Source organism: Centruroides sculpturatus, unplaced genomic scaffold (assembly GCF_000671375.1).
Source record: "Centruroides sculpturatus isolate CEXI.00-Female unplaced genomic scaffold, Cexi_2.0 scaffold289, whole genome shotgun sequence".
Lineage (NCBI taxonomy): Eukaryota > Metazoa > Arthropoda > Arachnida > Scorpiones > Buthidae > Centruroides > Centruroides sculpturatus.
This window is the reverse complement of record NW_019384529.1, coordinates 323,837-349,295: the sequence shown is the minus strand read 5'-3', so window position 1 is coordinate 349,295 and position 25,459 is coordinate 323,837. Positions and strand designations below refer to the sequence as shown.

At 32.0% G+C, this 25,459-nt stretch overlaps 1 protein-coding gene across 4 annotated transcripts; it reads left to right on the top strand.

Moving 5' to 3' along the window:
* Nucleotides 1–4,804: 4,804 nt before the first annotated feature.
* Nucleotides 4,805–17,154, top strand: LOC111622974 (Golgi-associated plant pathogenesis-related protein 1-like). 4 transcript variants are annotated; one of them, XM_023365449.1, is made up of 6 exons: nucleotides 4,805–4,865; nucleotides 9,227–9,314; nucleotides 9,472–9,870; nucleotides 14,877–15,006; nucleotides 15,084–15,161; nucleotides 16,480–17,154. In XM_023365449.1, exons 2-6 carry the CDS (start codon nucleotides 9,246–9,248, stop codon nucleotides 16,632–16,634), a joined length of 831 nt encoding a protein of 276 aa, XP_023221217.1. In that variant the 5' UTR covers nucleotides 4,805–4,865; nucleotides 9,227–9,245; the 3' UTR covers nucleotides 16,635–17,154. The 4 variants fall into 4 exon arrangements, with proteins under 4 accessions (XP_023221217.1, XP_023221218.1, XP_023221216.1 ...); XM_023365450.1 differs by lacking the exon at nucleotides 4,805–4,865 and adding an exon at nucleotides 6,347–6,431; XM_023365448.1 differs by lacking the exon at nucleotides 4,805–4,865 and adding an exon at nucleotides 6,347–6,479.
* The last annotated feature ends 8,305 nt before the right edge of the window (nucleotides 17,155–25,459 follow it).

Here is a 25,459-nt window from a genome sequence, read left to right as displayed (position 1 = left end):
TGGAAGCAGTTGAGTCAGAGATAGATGCTTCGTTTACAAACAACACAACCGTTTATTAAACACGAAAGAAGCTTACAAGATTACTGCGATCTTGGAAGTTCTACGTCGGCTGCGGTCGCTGGGTCTTCCTCTCCTGTGGTTCCACGATAGTCCCATTTTGAAGGAGTGTCCCTTGTTCGAGAATGAACAATTCCATCACGTCTCGATGACTCCGGGACGATGCGGTCGACTTCCGTTGATGGAACGATGTCGATCCGAGGTCGGGAGATGGAGACGAAGATGGGTGCGAGACACACACACAACAACAGATCCGTCACTTGGAACTTTCGGGAGAAGAAGCCGTCGCGTCCTCGAATTTCCGGGGTTTTATCTGTTTTCTCTCAGATTCCCCTTTCCGATTGGTCTCCCGTCGTCACCTGATGACAATTCGAAACCTTTCGGGGGCGCGGGAGAGGTCAGAATCGAAGTTTAATTCGATCTCCCACCGGAAATGATCAACGGACTTACTTTCTTTTATTGTTTAAAAGTCTTCTATTGTCTAGCGTCGCGTTTTCATATCATAAAAATCTATTTTTAACTAATATATATTTTTTCTCTAAAACAATTATTTTAACGCGAATTTTAGTGAGGGTTTGGACCTGTCCAGAGCCTCACATATCAATAGACCGGTAGTTAATTTCTCGATAACTATCTCCTGACAATTTATTTGCACGCGTAAACCTTAACCTAACTTGAAACTAAAAATAGAAAAAGTAGAAGGGGAAATGAGAAGAATTAAAGGACAAAAGGGTACCCAATTTTCCAGTTGGTTCTCCACAGTTCCTCGTCTCGGCTTTCTCGTCTGTTCTCCTCTTAGAACAACTCTGGTCCGTTTTGGGGTTTTTCTCTACAATCGTCGACCGGATTCTTCTACCGATCCGCTTCTTACGGCCTCCTGCAGCGCTCCTCGACTTTCCGTTCAAAAGCCTGCTGCCACTCTTCTGTCTCTCTCCGAGTCCGGCCTAAGAATGCTTCTAGAAACTCTTCCTTTTCCCCTCCAGCCTCATTTTCTCCTTTTGTTCTAACGCTACCCCCTGATGGGTTAGGGTTGAGGCGAGTTCTCGGAAGTCCGAGACAAAGGAACACAGAAATCGGAAAGAAGGAAAATTCTAGCTGTAAAAATCTAAATACATTAAACTTAATAGATTATCCATCTGTGCCTTACGTCTGTTCTTGCCCCCCTTTCACCACGTGGTGGGTCTAACTCGGTGGAGAGGAGTTATGTAATTCAGGGGTGTGTGACCGAGGGGTGAGTGTTTTATGGACAGGGTGTGTCTCAGGGAGAGGGGTGAAGGGAAGTGGAGAGTGGAGAAAACGGTCTGAGATGAGTAAGGACATGAAACGGAGAAAACGGAGATGAAACGGACATGAAACGGAGAAAACGGAGATGATAAGGACATGAAACGGAGAAAACGGAGATGAGTAAGGACAGTGGAGTGAAGTGCGGGAATGAAGATATAGAGCCTGTGCAAGCAAGTCCGTAGAGATTTTTAGAACTTTGGAACTTTTCCCTACCCGGAGTGGAAGAGAAGAAAAGATCATCAAAGCCTCATTTATGTCGGTATGTTTCCATGTATTCTTGTTACGTCAGCTTGAGCCATTTATTGTCGGGAGATTTTTGTTATCGATTCGCGATATACTAGATTTGTCGGACTCTGTATTCTTGTGTCTCATCTTTATCTTGGGAGTACTGTATCCTCCCAAGTATATTAAAGAAATATTGTTATAGTATTCAATGGTTGTCTTGTCTAGTCCCTATTGAGTCCAGTGGATTCCCCTTAATAAGCGTTGTTTCCACCAAGCACGCTTGTTATAAATTTATCCCCTGGTTGAGCACTTATATTTTATCGTGTTGATTCATTCACACGATATTTTGTACCCCCACAACGGCACGCCACTGCGGTCGTCCCATTGTGGGCCTGGCCGAACCCATAATGAACCTGCTTTAAGAGGCCCTCTTAGTGCCAACAGGGCGGAGAGTTAAAAAAAAGTAAAACATTTATTTTTAGATATTGTAAAGGTACGACTGTTTTGATTATCATTTTAACAATGAAAAAATAATGTTTTTGAAATATTATTTTTATGTATTTAATTTATGACGCGAGACATTTGTAAAAAAAATGGCGACTGGTCGAGTCCTCCTCTTAATATTTATAGGCTTCATCAAACCATCAATCTTCGATTTTTGGTTGGACATACGATAATTTCCTGACATCCAGAAATACGTACTGTACATGAAATTATGAAAATTTACCGTTTCCCTCTCGACTGTTAATGGCAGAATAATTAGTGAAAAACTAAAACGCCTTTTGACTATAATTTAGGAAATAACTGTTGAATAATCATGGCCATTTATCTTATTAATTGTTTTTCGAAGACTCTTAATTTAAAAACTAATTGCTTTTCTCATTGAAAATACCGTAAGCTATTTACATAGTGCATGTTCATCAATTCAGTTTCCTTCCTGTATGATTTACAAACTTAGACATAGAATTATTCATATCACTTGAAATCGGAATGATATAAAAGAATTTGATGAAAATATTTAATTCTTTTAAGAGCTACATCAGGGGTGTCCAACCCGCGGCCCAAGGCAAGTTCCAATGCGGCCCAATAAACGTGTAAACAAAACCGACGAAGTTTTTCATTTTATTTTATTTATTTATTTCAACGGCCTAAATTCAAAAAAAGAAGTTTCACAAAGCCGTAAACCTTTATACATATTTTATTTTTGAGTGGAAAGGAACTATTTTCAAATACTTGGAAATATGTGGATGAGGAAGGAATACAGTACTAAATAAAGTTAAGTTGAGACTCAAAGGAATAAATAATTCTTTGAATCCCAACTCCAGTTTATTTAATATTCCTTCCAGCGTTGCATGATTCGGCTACTTTGCGCCAAAGTTGGCTATCCTTTGTTTAGTTTGGCTACATATACATAGTTTGGCTTTGTTTACTTTTTGGGCTACATATTATTTATAAATATATTAGACGAATAAAAATGCACTTTAAAATGGTGTTTTGTCATTTTTGTTTTAATTAGAGACCCAAATAAAACAAATATTTGTGTTTTTCAAATAAATTTTTGTCTGTCTCCTTTATAATAAATGAATTTATCTATTTCTAAGTAAAAATTGAAAGTGTCTGTAGAAGTAATTTTTTAAAATATCCTTTTTCCTGATAAAAGATTTAATACTTATTACTATAATCTAGACAAGTTAATCCTGAAACATACAAGTATATTTAAGGATTGGGCCACAAGTATATTATATATACTTGTGGCCCAAAACTCCATGACATCTTCCAATGTGGCCCATAGAAACAAAAAAGTTGGACACCCCTGATACAGAGGTGCGTTTTTGGCATCATGGGGCCCAGGCAGATTTGAATTAGAAGGCTCCATGTAGAGTGTTAACTTCAAATGTTTTTCTTTGAGAAAAGTTTTTTGGGGAAATATTTTCTTATAAAAGATTGGTTTGTGGCCTCCTGTTGGTGGGATTGCAATTGCCCTTTTGCCCATAGGATAACGCACACTGTCTAGCCTACATAAAACAGAAAATTATTTAACTTGGTTTTACTTTTAAGTAAAACAAGCTTTATATCGAAAAAAATTCCATTTTACTCAGGTTATTTTACATTTGGCACCCAAAAAGTCTTCCTTTTCCGCGCTAGGCAGGTTTCCGACTCATAATAGTATTTCAAATAGAAAATTGTGCTGTCCCGAGATTTATTGTCCTTTTAGGCGAGTTTATGTTTTATATACAGTCTGTTTTATACAGATTTTACTGTGATTATAAAGGCTGGTGATTATCGAAATCGATTTTATTTTTTAAACTTTACGACGTGTTTCATGTGTATAGATAGGGTATAGATAGGACTTCATAAATTTCAAAATGTAATCTACGTAAATGACACATTTATCAATCTTCGTTTTATTTAATTAAGAGATAGAATAAAGCGAAAGGAGTAATATTTCAACAAACAAAATTAAACATTTCATTCAACAATTGATGGTTACAGCAATATGCTAACATTTTCTCCATTGAGTAATCTAGATTCGGAAGCTCATCCATTGCAATCTATGAATGATTTTTCAATTATAAAATAGCAACATTGAAAAAAAAGGCTCGCAATTCAATAAATGTTTTCCTAAGAATATCTATCGAATAAAAATCCTGTATTCAGAGCATGAACTGAAGTCTGAGCTAGTCGAAAATGCAGATTCTACCTCTATGAAATCCATAAAAATAATGTGAATAAAATAAAACCTCAATTTACATCCAGTGCAGTAAAATAATTTTTTTTTTTGTAAAAAATTAAAAATCCAAAGATGAAATACAAGCCTACATTTAAAAATAATACGAAGAAGACTAACTACAAATAAAATTTGCTATCTTGCCTCCTTTCCAATCACAGGAATACAATTAACAATGTCAGAGTCTACTTTTCTTTAAGGCTTTTCCTTGCCTACAGTTATGCAAATTGATCTGTTAATGTTGTGTTCCAATTTTATTTATATTTAGTCTTCAACTTGTATTATTTATTTAAAATAAAAGAATTTTTCATACAGACACACTTAACTTCTCTGGTCTCATCAAAAATCAAAATATTTACATATCGAGCAGGTGAAATTACACAATTTAATTTTGTTTCCTGTAGCCTATTTTACAATATTATATATTAATAGTTTGAATAAAATTAAAAATAATGGCGGAATATTATGTATTTTTATTATTTTCATTCAAAGTGTCAATTAATTAATTTTATTGTTAAAGTTGTTTGTCAAGCGTGTAGAAGAATGACGAGTTTTATTTACACGATTGTAGGTAAGCCTCAACTCTTTATTTTTTTAAAATAGATTTTAAACTTAATTAAATTATAAATTATTTTAAGGCAAGAAATGTTTCTATGCTGCTTATGTATAATCTATTATGAATAGCTTTCGAATACGCAGCTAATTTTTAAGGCTTGTTCATTTGTAAACATAAAAATCTACTAAAAAGTTAAATTTTTAAATATCGTTTTAAATTCTTAGACAAATTTTAACACGAATAGAAGCTAAATAATTATAAATATAAAATTATCACAGTTTATATATTTTATAACGCGAAATCCGCATTGTTAGGTACTGTACAGGATAACACTACTTATCGCTTATAAAGCAAATACAGTCCTTTAATCATTTACGTGGGATAATGAAAAACAAATCTATTTTACGATTTCCGAAAGTGTCACTGAATAGGAACTAACTAATAAATAGTGATTCAGATAAAGGAAATGCTAAGGTAAGGAATGTGACTCATTGCACAATCATCGTAGCCTGGTACACTAGTTACAATATGGCGCAGGCAACCATATTGTAAATATTATACTACAAGAAGTGTACTACAAGTACAGTGTACAAGATACAGTGTACTACAAGAGTACACATTTAAAATCAGCCATTAATGACATGAAAATTTCTAAATTATCAATAATTTTTTTTTGCTACATCACACGAGTATACTCCAATTAAAACTTTGTCATCGTTAATTACTTAATCGAGTTATTTTTATTATCCCAATTGTTTAACGTCACCATCGAGTTTTGGAATTAATAGCCACTTAAAATTTAAATTATTTAATTAAAGTAATGTAAATATAATAAAGCCTTTGCCAGAAAGAAATTTTTATTCTGTTTGTCATAAGAGATAATTGTGTTTACTCATGGAAATTAAATATTGTTTTTCGCTTGTTTTAAATTAGGTAAGTGGGATTCTTGCCATCAACCGATGTTTCGTTTAATTAAACAATAACTTATTTATCTTTAACAGAAAGGACTTTGAAATCTTTAAAATAAAATTGCAATATAACCTGAACGGATTTAATGACAAATCAATATTTAGATTAGAATTAACTTTATATTTAAAAGTAAACAATGTGACGAACTCCAGATCCTTATTTAATCACTAACACATTGTTCAGCTTATCGTGACATGTTCTTATCTTGTTAACAGAAATTCTATCGAAACTAAAGCGATAAAGCAATAAAAAACTTTTGCACTTCTCAAATTTTTGTTTGCTAATTGCATTTTTTAAATGCCCGGTTCAGTTTGAATTTCTCAAGTTTCGCGAAACTGAAGAATAATAGGCTACAAAACACGTGATTGCTCGTCACGTGTTACTACCTACAGTTTCAAAACTTTATAATTATATAGTAAACCTATCAATAAAATAATTATTGTATTTAAATTAATATTAAGTATATTAGATATTTAGGATTTTAATAAATGTCGTTCGATGTGTCAAAGTTGGCTTTCGTTGAATAGGACGAGGAAGCCGACGTGTATGACGACGATCATGTCGTGCAATCAAACTGCATTGCAGCTACACTGCTGATAATGACTTATAAAAGTGAGTTACTGTTAGTCTAATAGCTCACTCATTCCTCAACCCGCCACGGTAAAGTACAAGCTAATTAATTTAATTAATTTTCATTCTAAAAGTCTACTTTAATCGATTCTTTGTGTGTTTATGAAAGTTTTTTTTTTATTAATTCGGGTTGTGTATATTTACTAAATTAATTAGGACCAGTGTATAATTGTATAATCGATTTTTGGTAAGGTCGTTGACCACGACGCATTCACCATCTCTTAATTTGATTTTTAGAAATTTAATTATCCTCCGACAAACAATAAAAACCCCACACGCAGCTGCATTATAGACGCATAAACAGTGCATTCTCTGCAAGAATTCTTCTCTTTGCTAACTGTTGACTCTTTGCATTCATCGGCGATCGATATTGATCCTATATTGGGTGTTGGATGATTTTCTTCATCGGTGTGAGTAGACATTTTAAAATTCGTAGCAGCTGCTGACGTATGTTAATGTTGTCTCGCAACTAAAACTTTAATATACAACTACGGGATTATTCACACTTCAATAATTTATTGCATAAATCACTTTGACTTCTTAGAAATTTCTATAATATCGATTTAATATCTAATTTCGTCTTTATCTGTATTCATTAACTTAAAACTAAAGATTTATAAAATATTAATTCTATATCTGACGATAAAATTATCGTTTTGTGTAACGATCTCCCTCTTAAGTTATTGTTAATAACAATTTTATTAACTGGAATATTTAGGATAATTGCATAGTGGGATTAAGACAGTCGGATGTTGTATTATATAATAATGTGATAGGCTATCTTGTCTTATAAGACTTAAAGTACTGTACTTTATAGGATACTTTAATCCTAAACGTCCTATAAATACTGCACTGAATAGTTCAAGTACTAGACGATAATTATTTGATTTTTGCGATGATGCTGAAACCGTAGACGAAGTATTTCAATTTCATCAAGTCCTAATCAGATGGTTTTTTTTGTTTGCTTGTTAAGTTATTAATCTTTTGTCTGATTGTGTGCAAGTCCTTCGAGCGATAAATTAATTGCAAGTTCCCTTTTATCTTTTTTTTTTTTTAATTAACATTTTTTCAGATAATTTTAGTTTGCTAAGAACACAACACAATTAGTTTTAACTTATTGAGAATACTAAAAATATATGGCTTTAGAATTATAACAACTATAACATTCCTGTTTGTAATAAATAGATGATAATTTTTTAAAATTATACAAATATGACTTATGTTCTGAAATATAAAAATTTATAGGCTAAATTATGATTTATATACTACATTTAGGAGTCTTGCAAACTAATGCTGTTTTAATTAATTTTATAGCAATTGCTTGATTAGTATTTCCATCAAAATCTTATAATAAATTAAAAATATGTTTTACTGGGGCGGTAGGAAGAAAAACACTTCCAAAATATAAAAATAACATTATTTTGACACCCAAAACTTTTGAAAGTTAAATAAGTTAATCAATCTAGTAGAGAAATCATTTCAGTTAATATTTCCATAATTTAATTATTAATCTTCATTCACACATAAATGTTATTTTCTCATCCTTCTTATCTTTATATATAAAATAAGAACGGTAGGAAAATTAAGAAATGTATTTAATTTACGTAACAGCATTTCTCATTATTATATTTTGACCTGGATGTCATCTAGATTTTATGTGAAGATAAAACTATAAAAATATTTATTTAAGATTCAATGTGAATTATATATTCTCATATGCTGTATGAAGTGTTATTTATGTAAATAAGTTATAGCGTGTCAGATTGACAGACATATCATGTTTCAGATTTAAAAAAAAAATTAAAGGAAGTTTTATATAGAAAGCCCTTATAAAATTTATAGTTATTATTAAAAAACAACTGTAAACAAGATAAATTTATTAATTTTATTAATTTAATTACAAATATAAGACGAGATTCGAAAGGTTCATTGGATATCACCCCCATTGATGGAAGAAAATAATGTACATTTATTTTTATAATTTTCTATTCTTATTATGCTTTCAGCATTATAATACGGTTGGCTGATTAATAAAATGATAATATTAGGGCTTATGTATATTTATTATATAATTATATTAACAAAGAAACATTTTAAAATGTAATTCACAAGAATAATCATAAGTTTCTCACTCAACAGATTTAATTGGAATAAAGTTTGGATCATAAACCCCCATAATAAACCAAATTAGATCCAAAGAATGCTCTAAATTAGTTTAAATTAATCTATAATTTCATATTCTATTATAATAATTAATCCTTTTATTTATTTATTCCATTTTAAATGTATAATCTATTGACGAATTGTTTCTTTGTGTTGTTAACATTTCCTTAGTTAACGAGTATTAATCCCTTTCAATATCATTTAAATTAAGTTGAAGGTGAAAAATTTTAATATATAATTTTAATTTTGTGTAATTATTAAACTTAATTTTACAATTTAAACTTTTTTAGTAATATTTTTAAAATCAGGAAGTTGTTTTTTCCGTTTACGCTCTTGCTTCCTTCATAGATCATTTTTCATTATTATTATTGTTATTTTTAGATGATATATTTGTTAAAAATTAAATTTAAATTTTAAAAAAATAATAAATTTTTAAACTTATAATCTAACAAATATTTCGAATTTATATTTTTAATGGAGTAGAAACAGGATGTAGCCTATCCTTTTATTGCTTGAGATCACTTTTTATTTATGTATTAAACTTATTTTTAGTTTTTTATATAAAATTTGATTGCGAATTTATTAAAATTAAACGTTTTAAATCTGTTTTTTAGGTGTTAATTACGAGCGAAAATGGCCGAAAAGAGAGTTATTGTCACTAGAACTGTCGAGCGTGTGTCTTCGGATCAACCTATGGGACAGGTAATTTTTATTTATAAAGACGTAAATGATTTATGTAGAATATCGCAGACTTTAGTTAAAATGACATTTTTAATTTATTATAATATTCGATATTGTGGCGAGGAAATATCGCTACAAATGTAATTATTAATTTAATATATCAATGTTCCAATTATAGAGGCGAATAGTGAAGACCGTAACGACTAAAACTTCAGGAGGGGGAGGAGATCTGACTCAAGATTTGCTCTCTAAATTTGGAGATTTTGATATATCGGAAAAGAAGACTTCGCACGTTCGTACGTTTCACTACGTGACAAAAGAGGGAACCGTTACCAAAACAGTAAGCAGTTCCGATTCGGTTGATGTTCCAGTAACTCAAATGGTAACTCGAAGTCCTCAGAGCAGTCCTGTGAAAACAGTTCAAACTAAATCGAGTCCCGTTCGAGTACAGAAAACAGAACCCGTTTCCAATACGTCATCCGTAGAGTCTTCGGGAGATTTCGCCCAGGATTGCCTCCAGTGGCACAACCACTACAGAACCATTCACGGAGTTCCACCTTTAAAATTATCAAAGGAAGTGAGTAAACTTTTTTATAATCTCTATGAATTATATATCCAAATCCGAAACTAGTTTTTAGCATATTGCGACAATCGATTCGGGCCTTGGAATTATCTGGACGATCGATTTTCGCGCTCGATTACAAATCTGCAACATCTACATCACTCGAGATCGGTTCGAATTAGTCTACGCGAATTATTCTGATAGTTTTAATTGCGTGCTGCAATTTTTAAAGCAATTTTAAGATTAAAATAAAGGTTTATTGTGAGACTTCAGTAAATAAATTCTCAATTCCTGGCGTTACACGATATTGTTAACACCGAAATATTATTATACTTGTTTAGTAAACACGTACAAGGTTATCAAAATTGTTAGTGGGATTAATTCTAAGACTGATTTCGTGCCAAATAAAATAAAAGTTTTGTAATTTTTATGTTCGACGAATCATTATCGAGAAAATAGCATTTTAAAGTGTAGCGACGGCGCGTCCTGTTTACTCTAATTAAGAATATTTATGTCTGTATGATCAGGAAGGAAAGCGCGGTTCAGGAAGAGAATTAACTTATACTGGCAATTGTTAAAAGGAACTAAAAAAAAATTAGAAATTGGAATTATCTCAATTGGAATTTTTAAATCTCGAGCTTAGTTAAATCTATACACTTTACCAGTAAATATTCTATAACAGTTCTACACGATGAACTCTACATATTCTGGGATAATTCCATAATAATCTGTACAAATGTCAGATTAATCCATGAAGCTCATAACTGATAACTTTATCAAATACATTTGGTTTGTGCGAATTTAGTAGATTTATTTATTTAGTTACCTAATCTAAAATAGTAACTCAATTTTTATAATGATTTGTCCTGGATAGGTTGAACCACTTCCGTCGCTATCCGGCTTTACTTGTTGGCTTGATGGGCATGGGAAATAAAGATCCTCTTAGCACTCGTAGAGCGAAGGCCAATGTGGTAAAGGCGTCAGCGTACTGTTCTGGGAATCAGGGAGCGAATATGGGCATTACGATAACTCCAGGAATTTTTCGCTGGTGGTCTGTCCAGGAAGTGTCCCTCACCATCCGATCGTCCCATTATGGGCCTGATTTCAAAGGCTTTTAGTGCCCACAGTCTGGAGAGAAATAAAAGTGAAAACAGTACCCCAGAGTGGAGAGTAAAAGAAAAAACCTCATTTCCTAGGTGGTCTAATTTGATATTTAATTATAAAACGCTCTGCAGTTTGTTTTAAAAGCAAAATATCTATATAATTAGATAATTGTTATTTTCATTTTATTAACTTACACATTAACATTTAATATCATGAGTCCACTAGTGGCCGGATGGATAAAACCACTAAACCATCGTAATTAGTCGTGGGTTCGCGTCTCGCCGATGGACTGGCTGCCTGGAGTTTTACGGGTTTTCTTCACATTTGAATCACCTAACTTTCACATAGAATGCCTCCCGGCAGGCATCATTCCCTTGACAGATCGTCCATGTGTCACGTTGCCGTATACAAATAGGAGAAAAAGGGCAAGTTAATGCCATGCTCCTAAAAGAAAACTAAAATAACGCACTCAAGTTTACACGAATACCAAAACTTTTATTTTATTAATAAAGTTTAAAGTATACTGTACAATTTGGCGTTATTTATCTTACATTAGAGGTTGCGGCCGAAGTTTTCAATGCGAAAACGCGAACGTCGGACGTTCAGTGTGTTTTCTCGATGAAAACGTCGGCCGCAACCAAAATAATCTAGGATCTTGGGTCGCAACCTCTCTAATATCCGACCATGTTTGGTATTACTGCTCAATGATTGGACATTAGCACTCATAATTTCACTTGATTTACGTAGAAAATAATCACATTTTATAATTATTTGAGTGGAGGTTTTCATTTTTGCCTTGAGTCTTCAGATTTTCGCTTTCTAACGTCACTCGTTTGTGATTTCCTTGGAATAAGCTTAACTGTTAGAATTTGTGAATATTTGTTTTTTATAGTCTACCCAATTTTCTCCATTTAGTATTGTTTGAAATGAAAGAAAGAAACGGGTGAAATATACGACCTAAAGACGCTGGTTGTTGTAATTAACTTACATGAACATCATTACTCTTCATTGCCATATTGGATTCTGATGCTTTTTTGTTGACCTAACAGCATATTATAAATCAAACAAAAAGCTGAGATGGGAAGCTAAATATGTGTAATTTATACACACTGTTTTAATCATAATCCGCTGAGCGTCATTAACCAACTTTCTCCTACATAAATATCGATTGTTTTATTAACTTTTGTGTATTGTCTTATATACGTTACTTTATATTTATTTCTGTGCACCTATTATATTTTGCGTAATAATTACGAGAAGTGATTTTATCATGAGTTGTATCCAAGTACTATAATTGGTTAGTAATTTGTTAGAACTAACAATTAATTAAAATATGTTTAAAGCTGATCATTTTGTATGGTTGATTTGATGATGAAACGGGAAAATCCCATAAAAACAATGTCGGTATGTGTTAATAGTTTCCTCAAATTAGGATATTTCCTATTATATTTTGACACGGGAAATTTCTCTTTAACCATCATCCTATTTTCGGCTATTTAGTTATTTTTTTTTTCTTGGTTGGAATTTTATAAAATTTTGTTGCATGAGACGTCATGTCCCACGAATCGAAAATACTAACTTTTATTTATTTTAAAATCATAACTAATTAGGCCCGATAATACTTCGCTTCATTAATTTAATACCTTCCAAATAATATTACAATAGAGTATAATTAGACTAATTAGAATATAGAGACGAATTAATGTCCGATTTTTAACAGTTTTATAAAATGTCATGTCAAATATTATAATTAGTTCGATTAAGATTTTCTAAAATTCTGATGCAAAGTATTCAGATTTTATGAATATTTTTAATTTTATTTTATTGGATGCTAGAAAGAAATTCTATGAATTGTTTAAAGTTTTCGTTATGTACAAGTATAATTTTTTTTACTTAAAAGATACCGCACAGCATTTCGTATAGGATTTAATTCTTAAAAAAATGTGCTATACGCATTTGTGTTATCAGGATCGTAGGAACTGGGTATTGAAATCTAAGGAACTGTATACATAAATTTCGGAAAGTAGGCTAAAGCTTGTGTGTCTTCAGAAAAAAATTCCTAAACTTATATACAAAAGTAATTATTAGAGAGGTTGAGGCGCACGTATTTAGCCCAAAACGTGTACGGGTAACGGGTGAGCGCCGCCATCTGGCAGTTCTGGACCGTCGATAATGGCGCTTGGTGGGTACACGATCGGCTTAAACGTCTTCATTTTTTTGTGTTTGGGTTTAAAATTATGATTTATTTTGCTTCCGCCATTTTTTTCAAGTTATTTCCCGTGAGTCAATGCGCGATGTTCACTGAGTCACGTGATGTTATGAACGTGTGCCTCAACGATTTTTACTTGGACTTGTAACGTGTACTTCTGCTACCCGTACACGTTTAACGTTTGAACTTGTGCCTCAACCTCTCTACTTATTTATTTTATTCTGCTACCCGTACACGTTTAACGTTTGAACTTGTGCCTCAACCTCTCTATTAAGTCAAATATTGTGTAGAAAATGAAGTTATGTTGAGCATATAAATTTTGCTTTGTTCCACTCCTCCAAAGAAAAATGTGCCAGTGTCAAAAGTCTGATTGGACCATAATGCTATGCAAATTTTTAGACTCTTCTCTCCAAAACATTTATTATTTATTTTTCAGATCACTTCCCAATTATAATGAATTTTTCATTTTGTAAATTTTTCCCAATTTCGCTTCATAATTTCCGGTTTTCCCAGAACCGAATAACTATAATCAGCGTCGATGCAATTTCATTTATGTAACAATTATACCAAAGACTTGAAATGATATTAGAATTAAATAATTTTTCAGTTAGAAAATTTACATTCGTTTTCATATGCTGTTCCTATGACTGTATTTCACAGTTAGTTAGGAATCTACTATTTTTAAAAATCTTTTCGTTAAAAATAATAATTATAAAGTTAGTAATGTTTTTCATTGTTGTTGTTAAATTATCAAAACAATTACGAAGATTTAATTTATCAAATAATGATATATTTCATTAGCCTGGAGTTTTCTTGCATCTTGAAGTGAAAAACAATTGTTTGTTGAAGATTAAAGAAAGTAATTTAAATAATCACATTAATTAATAAATAAATATAACAATTTAGTTAAAGCCTCAATTGACACTTAACATGGACATTCAGTATCTTTTAATTAAACTAATTGAAAAAAGAAAAAATAATGCAAGAGCTAATTATTTATGTTCTCACTTTTTAAGATATCAAATTAAAAAGAAAAATAAATTACTCATTAATTGAAAAAACTATAAAGTTTTTGGCATGATTTCCTCGATGACATTTAAAATAAGGACATATCCTCATTCATATGGGAATGATTAATATAAATACAGTAGGATAAAGACTTTATAATGCTAAAGCTATGAGTCTTTAGTTTTAAATTTTCATTATATTGTAGGTACACAATCATTCTGAATGTAGATAGCCATTATTTCCTGGTGAAAATTGCATATTGTTCAGGAAAACTTGCTGTAAAATGACCTTTATTCCTTTCATGTCAATTGCTATTATGTATTTTTTACTTTCATAGAATTATGAAAGAAAAATAGCCATTGTTTAGTATATAGTTATAGATTGCAGTCCAGAATGACTTAACAATAATGGATACATTCAGTAAGTTATGAAATCTGTAAAGAAATTTGCATGCATACAGAAATCTGTATACTTTAGCAAAAATTGTAATTAAAAGTTAAACAAATTTACAAAGATGTTATTTAATACAAGGAGAGTTGTAAATTTTGCTGCTGCAACAAAACTCTCATTATATTGAGTCACTAATTGATTACATAGATTGTCTTTACAAAACAAACTTTATTAATTAACTATATATCTCTTAAAGTAGACTTATGCATTAGTATTTTTCAATTTCTATAGAAAATTATGTTGTTTGTAGCTCTGTCGTTATGCAGAAGAGTGGGCCAAGAACATTGCTGCAAGTGAAAACTTTAGACATCGCCCAAATAATAAATATGGTGAGAATATTTATATGGAATGGAGCTCGAATCCAAATAGTCAAGTTTCAGGTAACTGTTTCTATCAAATTATCATTTTCTTTATAATCAAGTTAAGAAAAAAAAGTTTATTTTATTTTCCTTTCAAGGTCAAAAAGCTGTTGACAGTTGGTACAGTGAAATTAAATTTCACCAGTTTGGAAGAGAACCAACCAGTTTGAAGTCAGGCAAGTATCTCTAAAGGCTGCTATACACCATGGGTTAATCCTCAAAGGAGTAACCATGCATGCCTGATTTTGAGTCATTCCTGGATGTGTGGGGGGGGGAAATTTAACAGTTTCGGCGAACTGTACCGACCACCTGAGTAGAATCGGCCATATTCTTTAGGTTAATTCTCAAAGGAGTAATCATGCATGCCTGACCTTAATAATTTTTGGTAGTTTATGGGGGACAATTTAACAGCTTCGGCGACCTGTACCGACCACCTGAGTAGAATTGAAAAACCATTTGATTTTCCTGGCGCAGTGTCAGACTGCGCAGGCCGACCTAAACGTGTGTGAGAACAATGTCTCGTGAATGTTTGGAAGAATTATTTTCTATAACCTTATTAACTTTTATTATTTATAACCTAATAAATTAATTTTTCAGGTTATAAATTATTTTCGGATCAAAAATTTCTTGAGTAAATTAAAATTATAAATAATTTTAATATTTAGAAAACTTCTCAATTCATTTCTTCCGTTTTCATAAAACATCTTGATACTCTATATCATTTTCTTCTACATTTTAAAAAATTTATTGTTTTAATATCCAAGTAAATTAAAACATGACAACTTAAAATAAGACAAAGTTTAATAAATTCTTTTTAATTATTAAATTATAAAATTAATTTGCGATAATAATGTTTACAATTTGTACTAATATCGGATGTGGTTGAGAATTATTAATATATATTCGTCTATAAAATTTAATCCATGAATTTTTTTGGTAGTAAAATCGACTTGCCATTGTCTTTCGCTGATAATTGATGCTTTTTAACATAATCTATAGCCCAAGATTTCTCTTGAAAAATTAATTTTGTGATATGAAATAATTCCATTAAAAAATTATTCGTATGAAAAATCAATTTTGTGATTAGTGCTACCCAAACCACTACTACTACTATTTACACCATAGACTTCTATGCATACTTTTTCCCGCGAGTTTTAATAGAATTTGTTGCCAATAAACATCAGTGGCGTAATAATAAACACAATGACGTAGCGAACGTAACTGCACCCGGGCCGCGACACTATATTGGCACCCCTCCCCCTCCAGAAACAAATTTTGTTATTCTTGGAAACCATTAGGCTCCCCTCTGCCAGTGGTGCCCGGGGCAAGCTGCCCCACCCTCTGCTGAGAGGTTTTCTTCGTTTTTGGGCGATAAAAAATTCGGAAGTTCCTCAAGGCCAGGCAGCCTCAAAGGATTAACCTATGGTGTATAGCAGCCTTAAGGAAACTCTAAAATTTGGGTTTAAAAGTATCTAATTAAACATTTTATTTCAGGGCATTTTACACAAGTAATTTGGAAGGAATCCAAAGAATTAGGTGTGGCCTACAGTCGCAGCAAAAGTGGGAAGATATTTGTGGTAGCCAATTATAATCCAGCTGGCAATATGTTAGGGAGTTTTAAAAATAATGTTCCTGCACCTGCCAACTAAAAATTTCCCAATTAAACAATACATTCCAATATTTCCAATTTAACTATCCCAGATATTCCATTATACTCTAGTCATACATATTTTATTGTTAAATAATTAGTTTTCATGCAGCACGTTCACTTCATATTATGTTGCATTTTGTTAATGTAATAATGGACCCTTGAAACACTTTCATGTATTACCTTTTTATTGTGATTTTTCCTAAAGACACTTCCCAAAAGTTATTGTTTTGTTAATTGCCATGTTATCAAGATGTAAATAATTTATAAAAAAAAAAAAAAAAGTTATAAAATGTTCTTTCAACTATTTTGGAATGTTAACATGCAATATTCAAAATTTAGCTAACTTAATGAAAATATTTGTATACAATAAGTCAAGTACTTCCTAAAAAAAATATATATATATATGAAATGTTTTGATGAATTATAACTCAGGGAAGAAAGTTTGTTATGAGCTATTTATATATTTTAGTTATAAATAACAAGTGCTGAAGGTAAATAAAAGTCTTACAAAATATTAATTACCAGAGTTTGTGTTAATTACCAGAGTTTGTGTTTATTAAACACTGCAATCAATAAGGATGCTCTGATATGGAGATGAACACCATAAATTTAGTCGTATGTTGAATGTTTTGTAATGTATCATCATAAGACACCGCTTGCACTTTTATGCGATATTCTTTGGGATCCAGATCTCTCAGTGTGTACAGCACACCTCGTCCATTTTCAAAACGTATTCTGAATGGCACTCCAGTATCATTGTCACTGATTGTAAAAGTACTGTGAGGTAGATGGTTTCCCTCTTGATCATATGCCGTTAACCTGATTAAATCTTGATAAGCCTGAACACCTTTTGGTAATGCTACCATTTTGAATGCCAAGATCTCTGAAAATTTCATGTGTTGTGGACACTCGACATCATTTTCATCACAATGAAGTTTGCAATATCTAAAGAGAGTTAAGTATTCAGAAATGCATTACAAAGAGAAATATAAGTAGTTTAAACTTGTTACCTAGTAACTGGGTCACGATGATAATGGAGAGGACAAGGAGTATCTATACATTGGAAACTTCCTCTGGTGTTGAAGCAAGTTTTTTCGGGGCCACAAGTTATGTTAAATAGAAGACATTCATCGACATCTACGGTAAAATACATATAATTTAATTACTTTTATTTAGTAAAAATAATAAATTATTAAAGCTTACCTGTACAAGTATGTTGATTTGATGTAAGTGTATAACCAGATGGACAAAGACAACGATAACTTCCAATATTGTTTTCGCAATAGTGTTGACATTGTTTTTTCTCCTCACATTCATCAATATCTAGGACAAAATTTAATAGAAATAAATACAGATTTTCTTTAAGACACTTATTTTTGATTTAGATTTGATAGTTTCTAAGTGCTTTTCTTGGATTGGAAAAAGTTTGAATCTTATTTATATTACTAACCTGTACAATAAAGTCCTGTTGAATGTATTTTAAATCCTTGTGGACACTGTGAAGGACGACCATCTGAAATTAAACATGCAATAATCATAGTAATTATTACTAAACAAATATAATACTGTAAATTGCATGTGAAATAGAACAAACCTAAACTTATGCTGCTTTCTAGAGAATAAGTTAGTTCCCCTGTTTCCAAATGATAATCACTGTTGATATTTACAGCTTGTAATTTCTCCATAGGATATGGCATTTCCCCATAAGATTTGTCATAATTTATGCTATGATTCCAAGCATATGGTAATTTATGGTTATCTATTAGGAATGTCCTTGATGATTTTGCATACAGCAATCCCTGCCCGATTTGAATGTAATCCTCTGTAATAAAGTAAAATTATTTGAGTAAAAATTAACTTAATGAAATGTGATATTATAAGTAAATGCTAACTTTATGTTTACCTGTAAATGGGAAAAATGCTACTTTAGTGTCTTTGTGGATTTCAGGAATATTTCCACTTATTACAACATCTATGAGCAAGCGACCATCTTTATCTAGTCCTCTTGCCACATGAGTAAGATGAACAATTTCTCCTAATTACAATGGAATAATTTTAAATGTCTCAAGACTTATATAAATTTCAAAGTAGTTCATTGCAATATAAATTTCAAAGTATAAGTTTAAATTTAACTCACAAATGAAAATAGTTATACCAATAATATACAACCAGATAATCTTAGATAAAAACATTGTATTGTTATTTATTTAATATTATATAATATTAACAGCCAGTAGGTCAAGGAAATGAAGACATTAGAGTATAACACAGTCTAAGTTAGAATATCAAATTTTTTTTTCAGTAATTTGTCTTACTTGTTAGCAATGTTGGATTCTGTCCATTCATTGTGGGTATGGTCTAACCACAATCAGCTATACCCCTTTAGTGAACAGAATAATTATTATTGTTTTTTTTAATAATTATTCTAAAGTATATTTAACACTGACAAATGATATAAAATCTTAGATTAATGAACATATTATGAAATCTAACTTAATACAAGCGAGTATTTATTGTGACAATGCCAGGCTGCAATTTTTAATCTATTTCAGTTAAAATGTATGCTCTCCACCTCAAATTAGTAGTGACTTTTCCATGTACATCATACTTTTCCTGTTAGATGACCGGCATGACTATTCTATCTTTCCTTTCAGGGGAAAATTTTTGAATTGAAATAACATGACTTCTGGTTTGCATCAGAAGTTTGTACAGTAGACCCGCTATAATGTGGGTTCATATAATGTGGATTCGTATATCGCGGCGAAAAAATTGCAACCGTATTCGTATAAAGACGCTAACAGAGACTCATAAAATGTCATTGCCGACTCATGTCGTGACAGGATTGGTCGAATCTGGACCAATAGTGGACAAGCAGCCGAACTACTTACACGCTACAGAGAGTTTAGGTGGATAAGTTAAGTTTACTATCGTCTGTACAGTATATAGGCCTAGATTAGGTACTGTAAGTCTAATACAGTACTGTAATTTTATACATTTCTTGTGAAAGAAACATTTCTTATTCAACGGCCATAAAAATTGTTTCTATTAATGATGTCTCCAAAGTTCAATGAATTTTTCGCAGAAAAATAACATCAGAAAATGCGCCCGCCATTTGGTGCGCTGCTCTGCAACAAAAACAAGCTTAAGCAATGGCATCGTCAAACGATGCACACTCGGTAAGTAATCCTACAATTTTTTGTTTATAGCATAGTTTATACGGATTATTCCCAAAAAATTATACATGTTTTGGAAATGTTGAGTCAAATTAGTCTAGAATTGATTAATTTTATGGAAGAAAACTTTCAAACAGCCGTAGTCCATAAACTGCACATGTGATATTCTTATAAAGCATATAATGTGAAATTCTTATAAAGCAGAACGTATCTACTGCGTTATGGGGGGGTCGACTGTATATAGTTAATTGAGACCTCCTGCCCCTAAACTTTCCACATATAGTCTCGGCTTTCATCTATGTAACTCTGTTCTCAAGATTAAGGAAAGACAGACAGATGGCCAAATGGACAATAGTGGGAATTTATAGGTCTATAATTTTTTCAAATTGCAGTCCAATAATGTATATACACAGTGTTTTTTTTTTTTTTTGTGATGCAAATTTTAATCATGTAGATATTTATCACATCACAAATTTCTTTCTTATAGCATCAGTGATCTCATCCACCATCATTATAACATTATATTTAAAAAAAAATTAGTTTGAAGAACAGTACTCCTTATATCATTGAACTCAATTTCATTATATGTGAACATATGGTCCTTTATAACAACAGTTGCTAATTGGTGGACCATGAGAAAATTTTGGTGGTCTGTGGAGAAATTTGGACATTGATCAACTCAAGGTTATGCAAAGTATTACAAAAGAAATGCAAAATGCTTGGTTGCTTTTTCTCACTCATTTGGTTTTAGATTCAAATAAAATCCCCATATAAAATAACCTATCAATAAATAATGTGAGTGCAATTGTTATCCTCTGTGAAAAAGAGCCAAGAATCAATAAACTTATTTCAAACAAGCAGAAACAAACTTCACGCTAATTTGTTATAATTAAACAATTGAATTTCATATTAATAAAGTAAAATGGAACTTTTATGACATTATTCTATAGATTCAAAATCTATAGAATAATGCCATAAAACTTCTATTTTACTATCAAATTTTTTTAAATGATACAATAAAAATATAGTAGTCCATGAGGTCAAAGTTTGGCAAACACTGCTTTATAACTATCAGATGTGGTCCTAGGTAAAATTTATTTTTGAGATACTAAAAGAATGATTGAGATAGAGAGGGAGAGAGTTATTCAGTTCTACAATAATATGAACGTTTTTAATATAAAACAAGACAATAAAACAAATGGTAAAGTAATAAAAGTATGCAAGATAATTTTACAATGAATTGGAAAATTCAATAGATGTACAGAAATTTGCCTATAAAATTTGCTTTCCTGTTTTCATCAGTGCTGATTTAATCAATAACAGAAAATAAATCAGTTTTGTATTAATATCTTTCAGTGGACAAAATTATCAAGAGTTTTTTTACTTTAGAAGATAGTTCTTGATAAATTTAAATTTTACTGCATATGCAGATATTAGTACAGGTTGAACATCTTTAATCCAGAATTTTGTAGTCTGACAACTCCTGTGGTCCAGGAGGTTTTGGATCTGCTGCTACTAGTTTGTAGATCTGTTGTCTGCTCATTTGTTCTGAAAAAATTGATTAGCAATGAGCATTTATTTATTATGACAGTGTCACAATGCCTGGCTGCAATTTTTAATTTAAGATATATCTTTCCATCTCAAATAGTACTGTAATGTCTTACTCCTGTAAATCATACTTTTCCACTAGCAATGGAGTTGTCAGTCATTTAGCTAAATCTTTCAGGGAAAAAGTTTTAAATTGAAATACAGTAATGTGACTTTTGGATTTGCACTAGAAGTTCATACATAGTTAATCAGGGCCTCACCCTCCTAAACTTTCCATATCTGCTCTTCAATTTTGTTTATCTAACACTGTTCTTGAGATTAAGGAAAGACAGATGGATTGATGGACAACAGTGGAAATTTATAGGTTTACAATTTTTTCAAATTGCAGCCCAAAAAGACAAAGTACCAGAAGCAAGCTACATTGCAACAGTGGTTGAAAAAGTTCGTTAATAATTCATTCAAAGACTCATTTCAATGTAGAATACCACTTTGCTGCACCTCTTCTGTTTCTGATGTAGTTACAGATTACAAGTATTTTTGGTTTTAGTCTTTATATTACATGAACAATAAAACTTGGTTTAGATGCATTAATGTTTGTATTATTTCCTGAAACTTGGTTCTACCTTTGATAATACTGCAATATGTGAATGGAATAAGCATGTGGTTATATACTTGGTTTCCATAAGGATCCCTTTCTGTACTCTTGAACCTCCTTGATCTGGCCAATAAATACAACCTGTACAATTATATTTTTCAATAATTACTAATTTGGTTGATGATTTAAGTAATAAACTATACTAACTTGTAAAGCCCTAGGCATCATCATTTTCAACTATATGTAGGGCTGCTTTTGATAATTATACTATGGTCATAACTGAGTTGGACTAGAAATGAATTTTGCTAATTCCTCTGCTAATATGGTGTGTCTTATTTAAAATATTCTTACCCTGAATGATATTGTATTCAGAAGTGTTATCTATGTAGTGAATCAGTCATGGTGCAATCTTATCCTGTCACCTTTAAAACAATTTACTTTGCGGCGGTCGGCAACACTGCGTCTGACCACCATCCCCAACCCGCGTGACATCAGAGGTCGAGGTTGACACTTTTTGGGTCGACGTGTTCAGGTTCGGATGTTCATCTCGTGCAGTCTGACCCTTGTCTACATCGGCGTTGTTCTAACCATCTGTACATAGAGTTGTAATTATCGGCAAATAAACTAGTGAAAACGACATTCGGATCCTTCCTTCCATCCTAGAATATCTAACTCGCTTCCACGACAATCCCGTTCGTGGATGAGATCGGATTGAGCGATCTAACCGATTTCAACTATTTAGAGGAACCATTAACGGTCCCCTCAACTTTAACACCACTGAATCATCGATATCTCTAAAAGGATTATATAAAAGGATTTACCATCTTTAATCTATTTATTATGCAATAGGGATTTTTCAGCTCCAGTGTATCAGGATCTTAAGTAGAAGTGAGATTATGTAACTGATACATATTGGAAGGCCTAAATATCTTATTGATCAGCTTGCACTGTTTGTTGTTCTTGCAAGCATGACTCACATTGTGTGTGTGTGTGTGTGTGTGTGTGTGTGTGTGTGTGTGTGTGTGTGTGTGTGTTCTAGTTTAAATCATTTACTCTCAGAAACTCTCTCCAGTGTATTCTTTACAGCACAAACACTTAATGCTTCTATTCCATATCTGGCTAACTTCAATTAGATCCATTAAGTTCTTAACTGTAATGGTTAGATTCTCCATCACTTCCTAAAGTTTACTAATTTCGCTATTTTCATTATGATCACTCAAGCATGATATATTTGGTATGGTATGATATATATTATCAATACCATTTACATTGTCATCTACTCTGGATGCACTAAAGTGAACATCTTTATACCCAGAGCCAGCCCTACCATAGGGCGAATGAAGCAGCTGCTCCAGGCACTAAGTTCTAGGGGGCACCTCAATGGTAAAGAAAATGAAAGGATATAAATTAGGGGCAACCAATGGGGGTGCAATAATAGGATCTTGTTCCATCCTGAAACTTGTCTCGGGCTGGCACTGTTTATACCTTTACAAAAAAATATACTTCTTGGTATATTATACATACAGGATGAATTGGTTTCATTCATTCCTTTCACATGCTCGAGGGAATAATGATTTCATGGTGACGTAAACCTTATATTGTAGGCTACTGGTCATCCTCCAAATGCAATACATATGTATAGTCTACCAAGAAATTTTTTTTTTTGTAAAAGTAAATTCATCCTGGCAATTTTTTAGAATCTTTATACCTGTTTTTTGATTCTTTTGGATGTCTCTCCTCTATTTAACTACTTTTTCAGCTATATTAACTGCTTCATCTAGCAAGCATGGGTTAATCTCTGAGTTAATCACATCTTTGTAAATTGGAGCAAATAGATCAAATTCCTCCAAAGATTTTATTTTAGCAGTTCTTTCACTCTCTCTGTAATATGGAGAGATCACTGTATCAAGACAAATTATATGGTCTCTTAAATAATAAAAATAGAGCAGAGAAAAGAGGAATCTTTATTTGGGGGAGAGAATTGGTGAATCAGGTCATCCTTGATATTTTTTTTTAAAGTCCAAACCAAGCAATGCTTCACTCTCAGATTAAATCAGTGTAAATTTTCCTTTTAATGTTCCTATCATGTATGAACCATAATTAGTTACATTGTCATTCTATCCAGCTAAACTAGCATTTATTTAAAGCACTTAACATTTTTTTTTTCAAGTGTATGGGACATGATATCATTTCCAATGTAATAATTCATATCCTGAATTTAATAGGAGGCAGTCTGCATGGTTCCAGGTTATCTCCTATGTCTTCTACACATGAACTTTCCCAACTGTCCTGGTTCATTATGGCAGCAGTTCCCAAAGTGTGCACTGCAGCACCCTAGAGTGTCGTGGCTTCCTCACAAGGGCGCCACAAAATGTTATAAAATTTTTATAATATTAGAATTTAATGTACTTGTTGGAATTTGACATAGGGTGCCTTGGGAAAATCTGTGTTTAGCAAGGGACACTAGAATCAAAAAAGTTTGGGAACCATTGCAGTATGGACATAATTATGGCTATACAATGTCCAATACTCCCTGTGAGTATTACAGTAGATAATGATTTTTAGAATTAGCCTTTCACAGATGCCAATTTTGTGTGGAAAATACTGTCCATACAGATATGACTATGGACCAATTTTGTGGTTGTGTAGCAAACCATGGATAACTATTGTCAGGGCCAGTTTTGATAGGCATGCATGCAGGTGGCCAAATTCCTAGGACAGCCAATAGTGCACTTTAAAAAATTCAAAATATAATTTATTATTATTTTAGTATAGTGGTCGGTGATGAAATAGATTGATGTTTGCATGACAACTGATGACATAACTGTGCAGTTGTATGTTTTGGCATTATTTATATACATAATGTTAGGTGTTTTGCATCAGAAATCTTAAAAGTGCAAGCACGGGTAGTGAGGGATTCATCAGTGGAAATTCCATAACCACTATGATTGTTTTTATGCTTTTCACGTGATTTAAAACAAAAAACTTAAATAAAGCTTGGAGTTACAAACTTTTAATGTTAATGTGTTATGTAAGTGTATCCTTAAACTTAATCATAACACACTGTGAATAGTTGCATTAAATAACATAGGTACAAGTTTTATGTTTTTGTTAAAAGCCTATTCACAGTGAAAATTAATTCCCATTGTTTTAATTGTTGATGGGATAAAAAGAAAATTTAAACCAGCGTTTCTCAAAGTGGGCGATAACGCCCCCTTGTGGGCGCTGGAGGCTTTCAGGGGGGCAGTAGAAGGCTCAAAGAGAATTGGGGGGCGTTAAGGAAATATAGAGGGGCGACGGCAGACAAATTCTATATATAAAAATTCGACGGAATATATATAAAATGTTGACATTTTATATATTTTTTATTGAAGGTCACAACTTGAATATTTCTAACACATTGACTTTTATTTTAGCTCAGCGTTTCTCAAAGTAAGCAATAACGCCCCCTTCTGGCGCGATGAATAGATCTATGATAGAGGCAGGGTATTGAACGGTGACCAAAGG

Coding starts and splice junctions, on each gene's coding strand:
- LOC111622974 (XM_023365449.1), top strand. CDS start 9,246: ATGGCCGAAAAGAGAGTTATTGTCACTAGAACTGTCGAGCGTGTGTCT. Junction 9,315..9,471: donor CGGATCAACCTATGGGACAG/GTAATTTTTATT, acceptor TTCCAATTATAG/AGGCGAATAGTGAAGACCGT. Junction 9,871..14,876: donor CTTTAAAATTATCAAAGGAA/GTGAGTAAACTT, acceptor TGTTGTTTGTAG/CTCTGTCGTTATGCAGAAGA.